This window comes from Ciona intestinalis, unplaced genomic scaffold (genome assembly GCF_000224145.3).
Source record: "Ciona intestinalis unplaced genomic scaffold, KH HT000034.2, whole genome shotgun sequence".
NCBI classification, from domain to species: domain Eukaryota; kingdom Metazoa; phylum Chordata; class Ascidiacea; order Phlebobranchia; family Cionidae; genus Ciona; species Ciona intestinalis.
In genome coordinates, this window is record NW_004190356.2 from 1 (window position 1) to 22,521 (window position 22,521).

A 22,521-nucleotide genomic window follows, 5' to 3' on the forward strand; every position below is an offset into this window, starting at 1 on the left:
GACATAGACAGCTGCAGGTGTAATCAAATATATACTTGGTCCAGAATAGGTCAAAATAATTGATCATGTACAGCATTGCGACCCTTATCTAAAATTCATCGTCTAATCGAAAATTTTTGTTACTTTTCTGCTGTCAGAAGATTGTTTTACTTTTCTTAACATTGAAATGCAAACATATTAAAAAGGTTTAAGGACGAAAAGACCAGGTATAACTTTGTAAGTTTAGTAATTTTTACTCGTGGAACACAAACATATAGTTACTACGGCTTATGTTGTAGTTGTAGCGGTTGTTCCAGACATAACTTTCAAAATATGGGGGTATGCCAAACCATTATTAGCATTATCCAGAGGGCTCTGAATTGTTTTAAAGATTTAAAAAATGGTTTCAACCCCACTTTCTACTGTAGACCCCACCCCTGTGTTACTCTTGAATTCACCACTTCATGTCACCCACAATTGCAACATTAATTTATGCTTCGTAAAAAGTCACTTTTTGCTTGAGCTCAACTTAGACAGCCACAACCTGTGTTATGACATAGTAGGTAGGCTATTCATACGTTCATAAATTAGGACTAAGTCATAATAGCAATTGGTTTACACGTTTATTATTTACTTCGCAACATTAAATTGGCGCGGCTTTATATTTACAAAGTTTTCCCCAGCCAAGCAGAAAGTTGGTTATAAAATAGTAGGCATTTACACATGGATTTATTGCATTCTTATAGGAATTGTTTAACCTATCATTTAACTACAACATAGTAGCAATTCACACATTGATTATTTGCGTTATAATTGCAATTCGCACGTTCATTATTTTGGTGTTTTAAAACAGGTTTGAATACAAATAAGAAAACATTACACTAAAAACATTTGCACTCTATGTATAGTCAACAGTCAACACGTACATCGAAAAGTTGCAATTAAATTTACAAAAAAAAAAGTTGCAATTAAATTTACAAAAAAAAGTTTTAAACAAGACGTAATTCGTTTACCTGCACAATACAGTCTTTTAATGTTTGCTGTATCTTATGTTCGTGCACATAAGCCTCACATTCTTTTAGTCCTTGTTCTTCTTCGCCCGCCATTGTTATGTCACAAATAACCTAATGATGTATAATCTACAGCTAAAATAAAAAACAAACAAAAACGATAGGTTAAAATAGCCTACATAATTTTTAAAAAACAACAACTTAAACTAGTATAGTGTATTATTGGTACAGCTGTTAATTACAATAAGTGAAGAAATATGTATTTGTATACCCAATATGGACAGTTTAAAAAATTGAATGCAATTACCGAGTATGTAAATAAGAAAAACTCAAAAAGCATTTTTTATCGCAATTTTTAAGCAAAACTAATGGCTTAACTAATGCCGAAATGTAACACTGACGTTCAAAACTTTCTTAACTGTCACTTCACTAGCGTGAATTCCTAACATAAGCTAAAGGAACAATGTTCGAAATGTTTAATATTTGCCGAAATAAAACCAACAACAACCAGGCCCCGACCTGAACCTTTCGTTACTGTCAAAACAAAAAATATATTAATTTATGAGATGTTTATGGCAGAGGCGAATCGCTAAAATTGCTCCCCAATAAAATTTAAAATAATCCTTCTTCTTGTTTTAAAGGATAATTCATTTTAGCGGCAATTTTTAACGAATTGGTGAACTTCCATATTTATTTCAATTACCTCATAGGTAAAAAAATTGGTTTATTACTTTATTACTTAATGTTGTATACCCCATGAATAATATATGCTGAAACAGCCATATATTTCTTAAAGCAAAGTCAAATTACACCATATCAGTACGTAAAAGTAGTACAATTACGAATATTCTTGGCTCAATCGTTCTTTAATATAGCTTGGCTGGGGGCATTTAAACATTATAGATAATTTATGACATTAAATTATGCCAATCATAAGGTTAAAAGAAACCAGTCCAACATTGTGTTCATGTTTTATTTAACAATGCAAAACGACACAAGAACGAAAACATGCAATAGAAAAACATATCTGTACTGGTTTAAAATTCCCGTATAATAAATATAAATACAAGATAAAATAGAATGAAGTAAAAGTTGTAGCTCAGTAGTTAGTTATGTTCATCTAATTTTACATAAGAGCCAATACGCCACTTTGACTGTAGCAAGCTTTATGTCAATTTTTAGTGTTGCAGTATCATATTTTATCCACATTCTGCAGGAAGGTATATGGAAACACTGTTTAATTGTAAAATGTCAGTTTGTATGGGAAAATGGGTAAGTTGGGTAAAAATGATTTTGAGTACGAAACTAATTTTCGAAGTGAAAATGAATAAGTGAAATGTAAGTGTATGAGAAATTAGAAAACTGCTGGGCACATTCGTATGTCGGACTTGCAAATTTTTCTGCATTTATTAATAGTTGCCCAGAGTAAACATTTGATGTGTTAATACTAAAGGTATGTATGAAGTAGTTTGTTACATGCTGTGAGTAATTGTCACTATGATATTTTCTTAGGGTAATGGGGGGTGTGGGGGGATAGTAGTTTCGGGGGCTGTTGGGGTTACTGGATCTGCAGGAGGGGGTGGGGGTGACTGAGCTTCAAGTGGGGCAATGGCCAATCGTCGAGCCTCAGTAAGTGCAGCTGAAGAAAAATAAATTTTATTAAATAAAGAATTGTGTCACTAATACAGTAAATTTGACCCCTGGATTGCGGCTAAAAGTAGTTAAAAAATGATCTTTAAAGCGTTTGACTATCGTAAAAGCTGATTTTTTGAAAATGTGATTTTAGTTCAACTAATATGGCGGTCAAAGTTTGCTTACAATTTTCAACTAATACTTGTATTGATTTGCAAAGGCCAGAGGTCCTGGACAAAGAACAAATATAAGCTTATTCTTTCCGCTAACATTTTGTAATAACCTCTTTTTAGTGATATTCAATCAAACAAGTTTAACAAAAGTAACAAAAAACACAAATAAACTGTCTTACTTGAGCAATTAAGGTCCAGAAGGTCTCTGTACCCTGGCACCCTTGTATTTGGGAGTTCAACCCCAGTTTCGGGGTTAACGCACCAACAAGAACTTTGCCCAAACCCATAGCACTGTTTCAACATGTACAACCCAGTAACGTTGTCACAATCCGGAATAAAAGCATCCATTATCAATGGGCTTGACATTTCGTCATATTGCTGCTGGCAAGCAGTTCCTGTAAAAAGTACAAAATTATTAACAATAGAATAATAAAGCAGGAGAAAAGGTCAAAAAAAGTATAAAAAAAAAAACGGTAACAGAAATAGGAAGGGCAATGGTTAATAAAAAAGAAAACTACAAAATGGAAAGGGAAAAAAAAAAAATTTGTACAAAACATTCTGCAAAACTAGTGTTGTAGATTACTATCTGTATTCAGAAATACAAACAATTAAAACAACTTACGAGAATTAAGAGCTCTTTGGGTACACTGCTCTGAGGTGACGCAACGATTTTCTGAGTTCCGTATTTTTCCGTTGGGGCATGCACACCTTTCAGTACAGCTGCGAATAAGACTGCATGGTTTTCGTGGCAAAGCACACGTGGCGTCGCACTCCGTTGCACAATCTGACCACACTTCATCGAGCGCATTGTCACAGGCTGTGATGTCATAATGAAAATTAAATAAAACAAAACACTAAAAATATATTTACCTAAATATTAAATTTTTATTTTTTAATTAGTAAAAATTCAAACTGAAAAATTGTTATTTTTTGACTAAGTGAGGATTGTAATATTATTGTGTTGTGTATGATACCGTTAACCAAAAGTAATAAAGAAACCACAAACTACTCTTTTTTAAGACCTCGTCAAAGTTGTGTTAACAGTTTGTTTCAAAATGAATGAATGAATAAAACTTACTTTATCCTCGCGTAGCCTAAAATGACAGTTGTTAAACACGGGTGTTCTGTTTCATACACCTCGTGCCAGCTTACGAGTTACCAAGTATGTTACTTTGTGGGTAATTACTTTTTTATAAATGTTTTACTTCTTTTTTATGTGTAAAAGATCATAAAAATGCTGCCATTACATCATGAGTTGTACTCCCAAAAAATAAACTAGATTTAAATATTTAAATTCAAAAGTGATATCATCAGTAGCCAGCGCACTGAAACAGAAGTTTTTAAACATCTTCCGCCAAAACAGAAGCAACCCAACTTACAAGGAGGAAGAGGTGGAGCACACGAACTGACAGGAACACATGCGTTCAGTGCATCCCGGACATGACCCTCCGGACACGTGCATCTCTGTCGACAGATCTTCGTCAAACTGCACGGACGTCGAAGGTCGAAGCAAGTTGCATCACACGAGGGCGCACACGTGCTGAATATTTCGCCGAGCTCAAAGTTGCAAACTGATAAAGTAGGAAATATTAGTATTTAGAATAAAAAACTAGGTTATAACTCGACAGCGGGCATAATGGAAGCACTATAGAAGTCTGGTGTACAAGAGGACATATATTTTATAATTTAACAATGAGCATGACATGTATTCCATTAGAAATTGATGTTATACCTCTATAGTAGGCATAAGGTTTATAAATATGAATACACCATGTGTGTCTGGTATATAGCAAGACCCTCATGGTACAATTCGACAATTATTACATGGGTATAACATAAGACACTCTCATTATAACTCGACAGTGGGCATGAGATGTATATATTATATAAAAAAAAAATATGTATTAGAATATGTTCCAACAGACCTGGTTGGCTTGAAGGGCACGTATTAGCTGGTACACATGTTCGATTATCTGGTGCAAGTAGATACCCTGCCATACATCCACACCTTGCAGTACAAGATTCCAACAAACTGCATAAACGTCGTGGTTCGCCACATGTTGCATCACACGGTGGCGCACAAGGGAGGAAGGTCATGCCTGGTGTAGCTGCACAAGCTGTAAAAAAAAATTTACTTGATTATTACTAACACACATATGAAATAGAATTACAAGTGATTTGACTACAGGGTAATAACATATAAAGCTATTTTCCTAAGTGTTTTGGTAATGGTCAGGCCTAAATCATAAGTTCTATGGCACCATGTAGGACCTTACCCATATAGAATAAAAACCATTAAAAAAGACAGTACATTACGTTCCGAAATACTAGAAAACATATCGCAAAATTGGATCAAATATATTTTCTGCAAAAATTGCAAAAAAACCTTCAGTTCAAAGTCACAAACAATTGTATAATACAAGATATCTATGCTGAACTTACTTCGTGCTTCAATGCATGCTCTATGGTTCAATGCACTGAGCAGAGACGACACCCCTTCACTACCAGTGATGCGCGTACCATTCTCGTAAACACAATAACAGTTGTCGTTTGCATCGCACTGTGTGGGGACATAGGTACCGTCCGCATTGCATTGTGGGAAAACGGGGTTGCCTGGCAACATTGCTCTAGCGATGCGACAGCTTGGTGTAGCTGTGATATGTATATGTTGTGGTTGGGGTTTTTTTAAATTCTAATATGAAGTATATATATAGTAAAATCAAAAAGAGAAAAAACAAAGTTACATTAAAAATGAGAAAATTTCCTAATACAAAGTATATAAATATATAGTAAATCCAATTTTACCAAAAAGAAATAAAAAAATTATACTGAAAAGGTATTGTAATGACATTTTCGTTGTCTAAAGTGTTAAATTGTTATTACTACAGCACCAAAATTTGTTACATAATGAGAATTTTTATGTAAAAAGGACCTTCTAATTAAGGGTTTTAATAACACTTGGGTTAAAAATCTATTTTAAAAAAAAGCATATATATATATATTTTTTTTATTAAACTTAGTTAAAAAAAATAAATTTTTAACAATTAATCCTAAATAAAACTCAGTTAAAGATAACATTTATATTTATTTTTAACAAATAATCTAACCTGGACAATCGCTCATTGGAACGCAAGTTCGGTTGGTGGCGGATGCTTTAATCATTCCACTGTTGCACACACAATCAACCGCACAACGCCTCGTACATCGGGGGTTGGGGTTCGAACATGTGGGTGGACACTCGGTGGCACAAGAGGCAAATGCAGAGTCAGCGGGACAGGCTGAGAATATTATAGAAATATTATAAAAAATAACTTTAAAAATTAAAACACATTTTTAAAACCCACTTAAATACAGCATGTGTAATGAATAAAATATTTTCCATTCTATTTCATGAATAAATGAATGTAACTTTCTTTATCCTCACGTGGCCGCCAAGACGATAGATGAACAGTATAACAGGGATGTTCTCTATTAGACACCTCGGCTAGCTTACGATTACCGTGTATGTTACTTTGTGAGTGATTATTATTATCATTTTATTTTTTGGTAATTATTTTATTGAATTTTTTATTTATGGCTGAAAATTTGGACATCAGTGACCACTGGGTTAGAGCAACTGCCGTTTGGTGTTTCACCCAAGGACACATACACCACAATGGTAGCAGCAAGAAGCCTTGAACTCATTACCTCTGGGTTAAAGGAAGGCGCGCTAACCACTTTGCCACGGCGCCGGATTATCGACAACTTACCACTAAGGAACTGGCAGTCAAGGTCAAACATGGAGGTTGGTTTTCGGGTTCCAGTAAGTTCGCTGCCGGTTTGAGAATCAACGCAGAAGCAAACACCATTGTTGCATTGTTGTGTCACAAAGTTGCCCTCTGTATCGCACTCCAGTGGCTGCGGACTTGTTTGTTGCTGCTGACAAGCAGTTTGAGCTAAAAATTAAAAATAATTGACTTTAAATACTAAAAATGGCAATTCTGCTTTATCTATCAGCTGTCATATTATACCAGTTTAATTACTATTGATAAATAATAGTAAAACTGGGAACAATAAAAAATTACTTTTAGTAGTGACATAGAAAAGATTAAATATTCTGCTTGTTCTATCAGCTGTTAGTTATCGCAATTTAATTAATTAATAATAAATAATAGTAATATTCGAAAAAATACGAAATGTTTAACTTTTAGTAATAACATCTTTATTGGGAACACCTTTAATGAACACACTAATCCGTTGGTATTTAAACCGTTTTAAAATGGTAAACAAAACTACAATCACACTTTGAGTCTCCAGATTTGTTTTCCACACACCAAAACTTGAAAAAAAAAGTTTTTTTTCAATTTACAAAAAATGTTAAAACCTGTTCAAAACAAATTTGATGCATCTTGTTGTAACAATAGATGTCAGTGTCTGGAGAAAAACAAACCCCGCCCAAAACCAGAAATTTAAATTCTCAATTCTCACCTCCCTGGTCGCCTGTTGTGCACGCATCAGCGTTTACACAGACGTTATTTGCGTCACGGACATGATTAATCGGGCACGCACATCTCTGACGACATGTTTTGATTGTCGAGCATGACCTTTGAGGTTCGTCACAAGTTGCGTCACACGAGGCAGCACAGACCATGAATTCTTCGTTAAGTGATGCATTGCAAGCTGCGAAAAAATAAAAAAGTGAAAAATTATGGAATTACGAAATGTAAAAGTATTTTGATGTTATAATAAACATTTAGTATCTAATAAGGAAAAAAATGTGATGTCGAAATCAAAATGTTATTGCGCAATAAAAGAAATTTATTAATAAAATGATACAATGTATGAATAAAAATATTATGGCAAATAGTGAAAAAATTATGATGTAATAATTTATTCGTTACATCATAATAAATTCCACTTTACTAATTCATTTTAAAATATTTATTTTTAGTGTCAATTTAACTACGCATTGTGCCGATTGTGTGATTAAGGGTTATGATTAAGAAATAGAATGATTAATCCATGTCAAAAGGTCACGGCGAGTATCAAGTAAGTTTAAAATAAGAATTACAATCTAAACAATTAAATCATTTTACGATCCCTTATTTTTATGACGTAAAAAGGCACTGCCAGTAACTGATATCTAAATATCTGTTGCTTATGATGTCATAATGGTTACACTGACGCAGAATATTTTTATTATTACTCCACAATCATAGCGCAAAGCACCGATAAATGCTGCGAACAGCCAGAGGGAAATTGCTTAAAAGTCCACAAAGATTAAAAGATTAAAATGTCGTTTGCGCTTGAATGCATGGAATTTTAACAGATAATTATAAAAAATCATCTGCAAAACCCATTTTAGATAACTTCAGTGCCTCAGGGGTATATATAGTTACAAAATAACAGGATTTTAAATTACCGTTGAAAAACATATAACAAATATGTTGGGTAAAAGGTAAAGCCATGTAACTTTTACAAGGCACACCAATGTTTCCCAGAAAACAGTTTTAAGACACCCAAGTACAAATGAAAAATTATAGTAGGATGGAGAAAATAGGAGACCTTTTTATTTATTTTCTCGTCCCATTTGGTAATAAACAAATAAAATTCAAAGGATTATAAAACCGTATTCTTAAGGCTCCCATAGACCTTTGTTAATTGTTTAAAACACGGTCAGGATATTTAGATATTATGTGCTAAAGGTGTCCCATCTTCCCCACCCTACTATACAAATCTTATTTAAACCATACATTCAAACAAGAAAGCAAAAATATGAAAATCTTACCTTGTGATGCAGAGCACTGCTCCCCTGTCACACAAGTGTCTCCCTCCAAATACATACCAGGTGGACATGTGCACTTCTGTCTACATATGGTAGCACACCCTATGAGCTGACCTCGTTGGCTACAAGTCATATCACACCCAGCACATAAGGAGTATACCTGGTTACTGGGACACGCTGTATAAAGATAAGAATGATAATTATTAATAAAAAGTGTATACTCTTATATTACGCTAGCAAATATTTAGAAATATTTTAAACGAAAAGACATAGTATATAGCGACAAAACAACAGTTGTTAAAATTAGAAAACTTTTTAGAAAATCTGACATTTTGAATGTATATATGCATATCTTTCTTTCTGCATTGTTGAACTAAGATTAGTACAATGCACTGCATTATTCTTGATCTACATTATTGTAATTCAAAAAAAACAAATAGAAAGTTATAATAATAATAATACAACTTTATTTGTTTCTTGGATTACAGTAGCGAAAATTTAGAAATATTTTAAATGAAAATACAGGATATAGCGACAAAACAACAGTTGTTAAAACACATTTACAGTTAAAAACATATTTACATTTATTTGGAAGAAAATAAGTGTGGTCCTTTTACCTAGCAGACAAACAAGCCATTTCTGTTTTAATTATGATCAAGATTAAGTTAAACTTCCAATAGAAACAAAAGTCTGCGTGAAGGCTATCTATTACGTTATTGTTATACACCATAAATAACTGTATACACTAGAAATAAGACCTCTGTCAAATTCTAACTATGCGACAGAAATATAAAAGCCGATAAGTTTGACAGCATCAAACATAAAGTAATAGGAATCAATTATATTTTAAAACAATACAGAAAATTTAACTTACCCAAAGCAGCGTCACATTGTGCATTTGTTAAGCATTGTCCATTGTGTAGATAAGTTCCAGTTGGGCAAGTGCACTGTTGTCTGCATTGTAGTGTGCATATAGTTGGTGTATTACGCCCCGCACACGTTTGGCTGCATCCAGCGCAAAGTGAATATATTTGATTATGTGGGCACGCTGTGAATGGAATGTTTGATTATATTATTTTGAAATAATATTTCTATGTTCCTAATACCAAGGAGATATAATGTTTCTATGTTTACCTTTATGGTTATGCTATATTGATTTTACATAATCCTTTTGTTTTGGTACAAAATCTCTTGTGTCATTATTTTGATTAAAGGTTTCTATTTTACCAGGGTAAAAGAATGTTATGAATATATACCTTTTTAAAACTTTTATAAATCTTGCAAAAATTTAAAACTTCTTTAAAATAAGCAAAACATAAAAAAAAATTATTTAACACTTTTTTTGGTTAGAAAATATTGTTATAAGATTTTTATGTGACAAAATTTACCGAGAGCCACCGAGCATTGAGCGTCTGTCAAACATTGGTCACCATGGAGATAAGTTCCGCTTGGGCAAGCACACCCCTGCCGACATTGCAGCGTGCATGGGGTATTGACGTTGCGTTGATGACATGTTTGTTCACAACCGGCACACGTGCTGTACAGTTGGTTGCCAGGACATGCTGGAAAAAAAGATTTGTTGATGTAATTATGTTACAGGCATTTATATAGTGAAGTAGGGGGACATAGGACACCCTTAGCACATAATACCCAAAAATCCTTGTGTTTTAAACAATTAACAACGCTCTAATGGAGTTATGAGAAAATAAAATGAAAAGGTGTCCCATCCTCCCCCACTCTACTATATAAAATTTCGCAAAAAAATTAAGAAAACTGGTATATATATAATATAATTATTTTTTTTTTTTATTTAAAATTAATTTGATGTAATATTTATATTAAATAACATACTCAGAACAATTACCTGGTCTGCACTGATCAGCAGTCACACACTGATCATTCTTGAGATAGAAGCCTGGTGGACACTGACATCGTGGGATGCACGAAGTGGGCGAGCAAGACGGAGGGTTACCAACATCAGCACATGTTACATTGCAGGTTGGGCATTGGTAGAACATCATTTTACCTCGGCATGCTGGTAATGGAAACGTATGTAAAAGTATGTAAATGTGTGTAAATGGAAACGTATGTAAATGTGGGCATTAAAAATGTGGTTAAAGCGTTGAAACTAAAGGATACGTGGTTCTATCCTCGATGGTGCTACCATTGTGGGCAGGTGTGTTTTTTGAGGTAGAACTCTTTAATCTTGGACACTGATGTGTTGTCCAAATTAAGAGTCAAACAGAATAAACAAATAGCACAAGGTTACAGACGTGGTAAATGGTAGGAGGGCACAAGGTATGAAATAAAACACCAATTTTACAACTATTGTGGTTGCGCCCTGACGCCAGTATAAAAAGTGTTATTAATTCAAATGATAACTTACTAGATTGTGTTCTGAAGCAGTCGACGGTTCCATGAGCGTGATAAACATCCGATATGGATCTTCCACTTTGCATCCGAACACACCAACATCTTCCAAGAAGATCACATTGCTGGACGTTGTAGTAAGCTCCATAACAATGCGGGTACCAAATGGTGTGCGAGAAGACACGTCGAAATGATTCGAGATAACAGCTTTGCTGCGTAGGAATTTCACCTGTGAATAATAAAGATAAATTATTGATCTGTACAAATACAATATTTTTTTAATTAGGATTTTTTAAGTTATGGTAATTGAAACTTAAAATTAGCAACATAGAACAAAGTTTTTTTAAATTTTCAATGTGAGAATAATAGAGGTTTGCCACGCTTTTATGATTTTCGTTTTGAGTAAAGTAAAAAGTTCAGTAAACAAACAGTACAGGATTATATTTTGAATAAAGCACTTTTTATGAGAATGACCCCTTTTTGTCTTATATATATATAGATATATATAAATAAGCTCATAAAAAACAGAAAAGTTGTTTTAAAGTTATTCAAAACTACACAGAAAGTTAGAAATTGTGGACAATAACAGAAATACAAATTTCTGTGAAATATTTTGAAAATAATGTTTACTGACAATTATAGAATATATGCAAAAGAAATAAAGTGAATTTTTTTATCACAAAACCCCGTTTCGAATACAACTGTCTTTAAACAAGGGAATTTTTTCCAGGATAAAATTTTTTGTGCGTTTTGCCATTTCAGTGCCAGACCACCTCGGGCTATAGGGATAATTTGTAAAAGTTTTTTTAAACAACTCGTCTTGTTTTGTGAGATGGTACGCCGATTGTAATGTCACGCTTGGCAGATTTTGGGGGAAAAATTTCGACAAAGAAATGTGCACCAAGAAGTAAAAGGTCTGGTAACTGAACACGAGAGAAATACTGCTGAAATTTTGAGCGTCGTATTCAAGCACATCTGCTGGGAATTGTCGCAAAAATGCGGCTACATATTCGCATCGTTTCGATTGACTTGTCACAACCGTCTGCACAACTTCCGTCAATTTTTCCTCAACTTTCTTCACATATTGATGTATAGTAGTGGACATTGTGTACGGCGGTATGTTCAGTTGATCTTTGCTGCCAATTATTTTTTCAAAGTGGGAGGGAAGGAAAGGCATTGGAACGGCCTTTTTAACTTCGAGGTCGAATTTAACCAGCAACAAAGGACTGTGAATTATTGAATCTCTTTCCGAGATTTCTTTGGAAAACATTTCAAGCAATGGCTTTAAATCAACTGGAATTTTGACTAAAACGTTTAAACTTTTTGGAGCTTTTGTTTTAGGTGCACGTTTCAAATACACCTCAGCTGAAGCATAGTCTTTATCACTTAAAAGTTCGCTAAGCTCAGAGCTCAAATTTTTATCAATGCCGTAACAAACTTGGCGCTGATGCTCTTTGAATAAATGGACAGTCTCTTGGACAGCTAACAGCAGGCTGTCTTTATTTTCATTATCCCAATGCAATAAACTTTTTATATCATCAAATTCAGGGTCAAAATCATCAAAACCAGTCGAAGGCAATAAAATATCTGGACTTATTTTTTGGTTTGTTCCATCAAAAATAAACTGCCATCTTATAACTTCACCGCCAAACGGAACAGCAATCGTAAAAATGTCATTTTGGGGGGTGTCTGTTGAACCAGGGGGGCTGCTAGAGATGGGGTTTTCAATTTTGATGCCTCCAACACAAAAACCAGTTTTTCCCTCTGACAGATTCCTTACAAAAGGAACAATCCATTCACAAAGCCATAGGTTTTTTAAATCTTCCATTATTTTAATCTATGTTAAACAGCAAACACTGAAAAGGTGTATTGAGTCACTTTTTATTTTTACTAACAATACAGAATTACTCGATCTTGTAATACTAATTAATACGCCAATGCTGATTATCTAATGCCTGTATACTGAATATGTGCCAACTTTTTAAAATTTGCCAAAAATGCAGCACTTTTGAGTAAAAACATTTGTTGTAGCATTTTGAAGCAAAACTAATATTCGTTCTAAACATTCTTTTTGTTTAAATGCACCTCGTAATGCAAAAAAAGACACACACAACTCACATACTGAAGCACTAATTCAAAACCACGCGCTTATCTATCATATTAATTGCGCGAACGAAAGCTTTAAAGTTTAAAATGTATCAGTTGAAAACCATTTATTCTAAGTATGATTAGGCTGGTTTTGTTGTAGCTTTATCTTAAATGTGATTTTATCATCAAATATTTACAAACAAAACATTTTTATTTTAGAAATTGTTAAAATTTGCAACCTGGGGAGTCCCCTATTATTAAAACCATCGAAATCATTTAATTAGTTTAAACAAAACAGCGTGACCATTTTAAAATGCTGCAATACGTCTTCGAAAGAGCATTCTAAAATAAAAAAAAACACTACATTTCAAGACATGCTGCGACTAAAACTTGCAATTACTTGAAAGTAATACAGCCTTAGGCGTTAAACAAAATCTACAAGTCAGAACGCCGAATTTTCGAACTAAAGTTTTCAAATTAGTTACGTTAATAAATTTAGATAATCTTTTGAACATGTTATACGTACCAACTAAACTGTAGGCTCCTCCAACAAGACAGCATAACAGAACGCAGTTGATTGTCGCAGTATTCATTTCAAAGTTTCCTTAGACTTTTGTACTCTATAATCAAGCAGTAAAATTTCACGTTAGTGATCTGATTCAAATCACTGCACCTCGCATTTATATTGGAATGGAAATTGCAACACCTTCTGCCAAAAAAATACCAAATGCCCTGGAGGCGCAAGGAGTAGGAACTCACGCGCAGGAATAGTAACCGACTGTGTCAGTGTGCCGGCGGCCTTGCAGTTTTAAGTGGGTGTTGCTAATTAAGCAATTTCACATTCTTAAACACTTATTGCGCACGAGGCATTGAGGCAATAAACCTACAGATAACTGATTGCCTTGCAATTACGCCCACGATTGCTTTTCTCCTCTTACAGGAAAGTGCAAGTAACTCAAGCAATCTAACTTCGCGTACTATGAACTTATAACCCGTAATTTTAAATTAGGAAACTTTACATTCACGTCCTTCATTAGCCGAAACGTACAAAAGGCATGCTTGCGACAAACGCCGATCATATACTAAATGCAAACAAACACCTGCTCCTTTGCCGCATGAGCTTTTTTACATGCAGCCATTCAGTAACAAAGCCAAATGATTTCTAAAGTCGAGCCTACCGTATGTCCGTTTTGTATACGATACTTGTTTGGAATAGTTCATTTATTACCCTCTGCAAGTGACATGTTTCTGACCACTTAAAGTTTCGATTTCGATAATAGGTCTATTCTACGTGACCACTACGGCTACTTTCTCCTAAACTATGTGACGTCACAAGAGGCGATTCGTCGTCGCGATACTCGAGTTCGAGCTCCTGATACTGAAAACCTCCCTCCCCCCTGAGGTGCCGGTTGTTTAATCTATTTTGAAATTTGAGGCAAATTTTCGAAAACACTCTCTCGAGGGTTAGTAGAAATTAGATCGCCATTCCCAATTCCGGCCATTCTTACGTCACAAATGGGTGCAGTGCGGTGACGTTAGTGAAAACCAAAGTTGGTAAAAAACCACAGCAAAGTAGTTTCTTGACCATGACCGTGAACGCATTTTCGGCCATTCTTATCTCACAGACAGTAAATTGGGTAAAAACCACAACCCAAAATTTCTCGATTATTACCGCCAAGATTACCGCAAGCGCAGAGGCAAAAAAGTTGAAATAAATTAAAAAAATTGTTTCAAGCCTAAATCGTGCCAAATTAAGTGTCTTTCGCTCAAACATGAAATTATTGAGAAAAAATTCCGTGAAACTCAATCATTGCTTCATGACGTAATTGAATTTTTCTTTAATCTCAAACTGAATCATGCAGATTACAAGCATAAAGGCTTTAATTATCCTTGTACACTCCTTATTTTACAATGTACTAACCAACGCCCGTTCGTTTCGAACACGATTATTAACATGGGATATTCCCTTATTACGGTAACATTCAGAGGACAAGCGCTATTAATAACCTTAGATCATTTACAATTTCAAACCGGGGAACCCTCTAGATGCAAATGAATACCACGCATTTCTAAAAAAATCACAGTACTGTAGGAGAAGATGGGACACCTTTGGCGCATAATATCCAAATGTCCTGATCGTATTTTAAAAACTAAACAACGGTCTATGGGAGTCGTAAGGATACGGTTTCATAATTCTTATTCTTTGAATGTTCTTTGTTTCCAACCAAATGGGACGAGAAATTAGAATGAAAGGTGTCCTATCTTCCCCGCCCCAATATAAATGGCTTTAACAGCTACGAGAATATATTTTTTATAGTTTAATTAAACAGACGCATGTGAAACCTCATACTATAATGCACAAACACACAATACCAACTGATTGTAATTTCACCCCTTTCGCTAAGCTACCAATGCTGATACTGATTTATATGTTTCGGTCCAATCAATAAGTTCTTTACCCGGAAGTGACGTCATTTAATTTACACCGACAGTGGAAGTCGTCGCTCAAACGCAATTGTGACGTCACATAATTTAGTTCCGACAGGTCTTTAAAATTCAATTAAATGCAAATCGCGTGCTTCAAAAAACACATTCCGGGTGTGACGTCATAATGCTATCAATGCGAAATACAAACCTTTTAGAGACGAACAATAAAGCATATGACGTCATAATTAATATTGTCCAACAAGAAAATGGTTTACGTCAAAAACAATAAGACACATAAGGTGCTGGCGGTGCCTTGTACGGTATAATGTCAGCTGGCTTGTTGTCGCGGTATATTGCTGCAGTAATAAACTGCGTAAATAGACTTTCCGTGGTGTAACGCGCTTATAAGCCGACACTGTTACAGCTATTTGGCAGCTATAATTAGTTGACTTTCATAAAGTCTAGCTGCGTGAATTTGCGCATAGGGTCTACGTGAGCACAACTTGTCTAGTACGAAACAAACAGTAAACCGCCATTTATATACATTGGTAATAAAAGTAGCGAATAGAATAACGGCACAATGTGTGTTTGTAACTTACTCATCGGTAAAAAATCTAGGTAAAAATATGAAACTTTGCGTGCGATGTATAAAAGTAACTGTGTGATTTAAAAAGTTTTTTTAACGATCTTATAATGTCATAACAATAAAGAGCGTTCGTTTTCCACTTTCACTAAATAGTAGGGTGGGAAAAGATGGGACACATTTGTATTTTATTTTCTCGACCCATTTGGTAGTAAACAAAAAACATTTAAACAATTATAAAACTGAATCCTCACGGCCCCTATGGACCGTTGTTAATTGTTTAAAATATGACCAGGGTGTTATGTGTTATAGGTGTCCCATTTAACCCCATCCAACTCTATGCGGAGTTACAATATAGGCTTAATAGTACAATATAATAAATTAAGATATTATGGTATCCGAATATATCGTAATGTCTCGCCAAGACGTTTTGAAAACTACACACCCAATCCATATAAGTAGGCGGCATCGCATCTGTATAAATACACTTAAAGTCCAATTTAGGAAGCTATTATATGAGTGTTCGATATTTTTGTACCCGATAAGTCAGTTTAACCGTTGGGTGACGATGGTGCGACACACGATTTAGGTGCATATGGGGTTAAGATGTTTTTAATTGCGAATGGAAATATAAATTAAAACATATTTTTCGAGCTGTAGACATGTAGAGTAGGGTGGGGGAAAATGGGACACCTTTTCATTCCATTTTCTCGTCCCATTTGGTAGTAAACAAAAAACAGAATTCTTCCAAAATATCCCCACGACTCCCATAGACCGTTGTTAATTGTTTAAAAGGCGGTCAGAACATTTGGATATTATGTGCTAAAGGTGTCCCATCTTCCCCCACCCTACTTTATATATACTTATGCGTGTTTTCCGACAGTCATCGGGCTCGGCACAACAGTTCCGAAATAAATAACATAAGTTTTTTAACACACTGTAAAAACCGAAACCTTTAAAAATCCCGTATGTACGCTAATAACCTCATACTCGATAAACAGATATACATGATTCACAAAAAGGGAATTTTCACCAAAAAAATCTATCATCATTACTTGATGTCATATCGGTTTCCCCACGCACTATAAGAATCTGTCTTACTTAAATTCCAAAGTTAGCTTGTGTTAAAAGAAAATCACAAGAAGGCAAAAATAAAGTCTACGATAAGATAAAAGTAGAAAAATAAACCAAAACGATGTCACGTAACGACACGAAAGGTCTGTTATCGAATATAGAAACACCGCGTGTGCCATTATATAGGAGATTGAATCACTGCATAGCGGTCTAGACTGAACAAGGTTTATGAATAATGTCATGGGGTCTAAGTCATGCCAACTAAATAAGTAACTTTTCGGGTTTCAATTTAAATCTAACTTGCTTTATCCTTGCTTTGCCGGAAAACGACAGTCGTTAAACACTTCTGTTTAAATCTGTTTCGTTAAACACTTCTGGGTGTTCTGTTTAATACACCTCGTGCTGTCAGCTTACGAGTTACCATGTATGACTGTATGTGTTACTTTTGGGGTGATTCTTTTTGGGTGGATATTTTTTACTTTCTATACAGAGAAAATAATTTGGAAAACCTATCAGTGACCACTGCTGGGTTGAAGCAATTTTTAGGTGTCTAAAGACATATACGCCGCCAATGGTAGCAGCGACGCACCTGTAACCCCTGGTTAGAGACAGGCGCGCTAAACACTTTACCACGGCCCGGGAATTTCGGGGGAAATAAATCACTAACAGCATTCCAGTTGGTCAAGTAAAATAAGAGAGCTTTTGGAAAACTACGTTAATTTATTTTAATAATTTACAACAACAAGCGATAGAATATAAAACGATTAAAACATGTCGCAACAGTGACACCATGCGAGTGAATTAACTTAAAGCGAATCCTACTAGGTGTCGCAACACCCGTTCGTTACACTTTCAATCCACTCTCGATAAAACGCAACATCCGTGTAAACGCTAGGCGCTAGTGGGCGCCGAGTGTTGCAATGATGTGTCCCATAACTTGTGATGCCATATATGACGTCAGCTCCATTGTTTCCCCGCTTTCGTACCAGGCCACCACCCGAATCCCCGTAGCAAGTATCATTGTCCAATTCTCCTTTTGCGCAAAATGTTCCGTTTCTCCCGAGACCCCAAACCGAATCTTGGCAATTTTCATGCGGAAGATATTTTAATTCAACTTGCTTTAAATAGTTTGAGCTCGGGCCTCGGCCCAATGTAGCACCCCAACCAAACGCAATGAGAGCCTCACCTTGCCGGAGCGGATTATAATATGGAATACACACCGGGTGAACAAATTCGTTAAACTGGATTGCTGACCTTAATTTAATCAACGCAATATCGTTGACATATCTTGGCCTGGACGTAAAAACCGGATGAACGACAATATCTTTTATGTCAAACTTATCAAACACTTGCGTGGTGCGTGATATGAATCCATAGACACCTCTATACCTGCCAACGTATATTGTAATACTGACCGATCTGTTCCTGTAAATTTGAGCGATATTGGAAACGCAATGCCCCGCTGTTAGCAACCACTTAGAACAGATGACACTGAGGCCGCAGTATTTGAAATTACCTCTCGTCCTAGTCAGCAGCATTCCATGCCAAGGAGCTTCGCCCTTTCGTGCCCTTCGACCTCCAGCAATCTTCCTAACATTCATTGGCACCGCATCTACTGATGTTCTTTCATTGTTACGTAAACCGCAATTTGTTGGAAAACAATTCCTTAACAAAGACTCGCGTGATTTTTCATTGTAACGTTGTAACCTTATTGTGTTTGTGTTTTCTGCAATTGGTCGTGCATTTATTACTGTCGGTGTTCTGGTACTTGTAGTCGTTTCTTCTGTCGGAGAACGCCCGTTAATTACAACTTCACGCACTGTTATGTTTTCAGCTGTATTTAATGTTCTTGAAGGCTCAGTTGTTCCTTTTAACAGCAACTTGGTAGAATTTGTTTCTGTTGAATTTATTAAAACTCCCACGAATGTTGTGCTTGTCCCAAAGCTTGTACTTGTTGTTGAGTTTACCGTTGTTGGTGCTGTTGTTTTATCATTTGTAGTTGCTACTGTCGTCATTGCGTCTGTTACTGCTTCAGGTCTTGTAAATATCGACGTATTGTCAGCTGTACTTGGTCTACTTTTAGCCGAAAATGATATCGTTGTTGTGTTTTGTTCTATAGGTGCAGTGTGTGAGGATAGTTTTGTTGTTTCCGTTGTTAAATTTGTTGTTGTCGTTATTGGGGCCGTTGTTGTTGTTGTTGTTGTTGTTAATTGAACATGCGACTGACAGACTCCGCAACTTCTCATACAGTGCGCTCTCATCCAAATTGTAAATCGTTTCATTCTATGTGTGCAATATCCAAATTGAGCCCACACCGGGCAGTCAATTACATTTTCATCAACACATCTTCTTGACATTCTTCTTATCCGTTGATGGTGTTCAGGTCGCTGTGTTTCTCCAGACCCAAAAGCCCCCATCGTTACAGCAATAAAGAACACGCCAATAAGGACTGTAGTCTTCATTTTAAAATGTCCAATTTCAAAAGTCCGCCCACTGAGACTTTGCAGAGCAGGATTTTTAGATAAAATCCCCATTATTGTACCCGCTTACTATAAACCTGTAAACTTCATAAGATTAAAATCATATTTCTAAAGAAGATCCACTGCGGTCAGTCATTATATAGATGTTTCCATTCCTTGACATATAAATACTAACTACCAAGGCCCTTAGGCGAGGTGCATGTTGCATTTTACTTTCACTAAAGTAGTTCTGCGGTAATCAACTAAGAAACCTATTACCACTAATGACTGCTCGTATACATGCAAAGTGGGGAAGTATATAAGCCTACACACCCTGTCGTGATTCTTTGTATCCGCCCTTAGTTTGAATTTTAGTTTCAATTAGTGTCATGACTTTGGTCACGTAGTCGTTACGCCGAAATCGTTTTCTGTTGGTCAGTTTAGATTTCCTATCTGATACTGGCCCATGACCTTTATATTACGTGGGTTAATATAACAAGAACGGCAGTGGTTTGACCAAATCAACCCTTGATATTTATCAGTTTTTAAATACACTCAAAGTTCAGTTTAAAGATGGGGAAATCGGGACACCTTTAGAACATATTATCCAAATATCCTGATCGTGTTTTAAACAATTAACTACGGTCCATGGGCGTCATGAGGAAATACGGTTTTATAATTCTTTGAATGTTTTTTGGTTTACTATACCAAATGGAACCAGAAAATAGAATAAAAATGTGTCCCATATCCCCCTACCCTATACTATATGTATAGCAGGTTGGGGTAGGATTTTTATTTTATTTTGTTGCCACATTAGGTAGTAAAACAAAGAAAATTCACAAAATTAAATTACCGTGCCATTTTAATTAAAGAACGTTGTTGATAAACACAGTCAGGAAGTATGGGATATTATCTGTAGCCCATCTTACCCCACAGTGCTGCATGTTCTTCTTATATATATCGGATTGGCAATGATAAACAATGTTTTTGTTACATACACATAGTCAATGCAATGTTAAAATACAAACCTGATCACACAGTATAATGTATTGTAAAACTATATATAGTACGGTGTGGAATATGGGACACCTTTTTATTCCATTTTCTCGTCCTATATTTGGCAGTAAACAAAAAAAAACGTTCAAAGAAATATGAAACCATATCTTTATATAACTTCCATAGACCGCTGTTAATTGTTAAAAACACAATCAGAATATAGGGATAGTGTTCTAAAGGTGTCCCACCTTCCCCCAATCCTACTGTACCTAAAAAATATGCATATACTGCAATTACCACGTACAGGCGACAACAGCTGACTTTCGATAGTAAACATCTGCCACCACAGTGACCTTTTATAAACACATTCAGTCTAAATTAGTCCATAAGCCACAATAAAGTAGCCTAAAACGATTTTCTATAGCTATTTTAAGAACGAATAAAAAACGTGGTCTAGAAATTTGTTTGTGTCAATAAACAAATAATATCACGCTTTTTGCAAACATTCGTATCCGTCTGTCCATAAAAGAGTTCGGCCTTTACATAAGCGTGTTTTTTCTCTGGCGTAGTAGCTATTCTTACGAAAAATAACCGCACGATTTTCCGCGAAAAGCTATTTTCTCTTCAAATTTGTATATGTTTGGCTGCATAACTTGGTTCTGTTTAACAAATTTGATGGCCTGATTGGCGGTTCGGGTAAATTTGTTCAGTTTGGGTAAACCCGATGCGATATATATAAACAAATGCAACACAAAACTGAAAAAATATAGCCACAAAAAATATTAAGTCCTAAATCAGTACTCTGAAAATTATTATTTTATTTTCGTGTCAGACGTTATATGACACCATTTTATTTGGGTGTGGCCTAATTGCTGGCAATACCTAATAAACTAGCTAAAGTAATAGGTTATATACGTCGTGCTTTCTCTCGATTAACGTTTTGAGAATCACTCAGGTGAGATGAGACATGTTTTCACCCCTTGGTCCCATTTGCTATATAGTAAACAAAGAATATTTAAAGAACTGTGTATAACTGTAGCCACGCGACCTAAAAAAGTGTTGCTAATTGTTAAAAAAACGATCAGTGAATATGGAATTTATAGGTTTTAACGGTATCCCTTCTGACTCCAGCACAGTACTCTAATACGGGCTTTTAAAGTCTTATACATCTCGTATCTGCTGTCAGTTTTCAACTTTCGAATGATTGTTTTATTGTGCCCAACACGTTAGAGCAATTACCTTTTCCCCCCCACGGACACCCGCCCACTAACCAGCTTCGTCAATTTACAAATAGGAAGCTATACGTTTTGGCAGTCCGCCCATACAAACAGCGTTAAACGTGATTTTCTTTTGACAACTAAGCATTTTCTCAAAAGACGAACGATATTTTCTTTACAGATAAACAAGTATTTCGGAATCAGTATTTTTTCCGAATCACACGTATTTCATATCTGCTTTCCTTCGTTTCACACAGGAATTGGTGCACGTGAGACGGGTATGTGTAAATATAAACTATTTATACCGCAGAATGGTTTTAATTTTTTCTCTTTTTTTCGGCGAAAGAATTAGCCCGCTCGGGTCACTGGTTTCGGAAATACAGATGTTTAAACTTGTTTTTTATTTACATTGGTTTGAATGTGAACGAAATCGAGCGAGTACGCGACTAGAACCGTGCGTGACGTCATCGAGGGTCAAAGAGAGTCGGAAACGAACAAAGCGCAGTTAGTGCTAGTACAACCTGCTGAACCAGAGTTGAAGAGTGGAGATGGCTAATTTAGAAAGTTCTGATGGTGCAAAGCCCAAACACCTGGCAAATTGCCAATATTACCAATACGAATGGCGAGCTGCAATTGTTTTTTTTATATATCAGAAGATGATACATATAATAATTTTCGTTAAGTTGCACATGTGACAATTATATATCAATGCCCTCTCTTTTACAAAAGTTATGTTGCTGTCAACTTAA

General features: G+C 35.4%; 3 protein-coding genes across 3 annotated transcripts; all 3 read right to left on the bottom strand.

The window, feature by feature from the left end:
• Nucleotides 1-1,946: 1,946 nt before the first annotated feature.
• Nucleotides 1,947-13,698, bottom strand: LOC100177372 (zonadhesin). The gene is made up of 15 exons (XM_002125161.5): nt 13,543-13,698; nt 10,945-11,157; nt 10,423-10,593; nt 9,947-10,120; nt 9,433-9,606; nt 8,562-8,735; nt 7,262-7,453; nt 6,544-6,729; nt 5,902-6,072; nt 5,237-5,446; nt 4,720-4,911; nt 4,174-4,365; nt 3,417-3,611; nt 2,974-3,189; nt 1,947-2,628 (listed from the first exon to the last, which is right to left on the bottom strand). Exons 1-15 carry the CDS (start codon nt 13,607-13,609, stop codon nt 2,498-2,500), a joined length of 2,658 nt encoding a protein of 885 aa, XP_002125197.1. The 5' UTR covers nt 13,610-13,698; the 3' UTR covers nt 1,947-2,497.
• LOC104266459 (BRISC and BRCA1-A complex member 2) lies at nt 11,158-13,366 on the bottom strand. Its single transcript, XM_009862714.3, has one exon. It carries the CDS (start codon nt 12,754-12,756, stop codon nt 11,605-11,607), a length of 1,152 nt encoding a protein of 383 aa, XP_009861016.1. The 5' UTR covers nt 12,757-13,366; the 3' UTR covers nt 11,158-11,604.
• Nucleotides 13,699-17,811: 4,113 nt separating the features above from the next.
• On the bottom strand, nt 17,812-19,634 carry LOC104266463 (ovochymase-1-like). The gene has a single exon (XM_009862749.3). The coding sequence runs from the start codon at nt 19,632-19,634 to the stop codon at nt 17,922-17,924; it is 1,713 nt and encodes a 570-aa protein (XP_009861051.1). The 3' UTR covers nt 17,812-17,921.
• Nucleotides 19,635-22,521: the final 2,887 nt, after the last annotated feature.

What these genes read in the sequence shown, in the direction of transcription:
- LOC100177372 (XM_002125161.5), bottom strand. Translation starts at nt 13,609, where the DNA reads ATGAATACTGCGACAATCAACTGCGTTCTGTTATGCTGTCTTGTTGGA. An exon ending in CACAACAGGCGACCAGGGAG is followed by an intron (nt 6,730 to 7,261) that starts GTGAGAATTGAG and finishes TTTAATTTTTAG; the next exon opens with CTCAAACTGCTTGTCAGCAG. An exon ending in CCAAAGAGCTCTTAATTCTC is followed by an intron (nt 3,190 to 3,416) that starts GTAAGTTGTTTT and finishes TACTTTTTACAG; the next exon opens with GAACTGCTTGCCAGCAGCAA.
- LOC104266463 (XM_009862749.3), bottom strand. Translation starts at nt 19,634, where the DNA reads ATGGGGATTTTATCTAAAAATCCTGCTCTGCAAAGTCTCAGTGGGCGG.
- LOC104266459 (XM_009862714.3), bottom strand. Translation starts at nt 12,756, where the DNA reads ATGGAAGATTTAAAAAACCTATGGCTTTGTGAATGGATTGTTCCTTTT.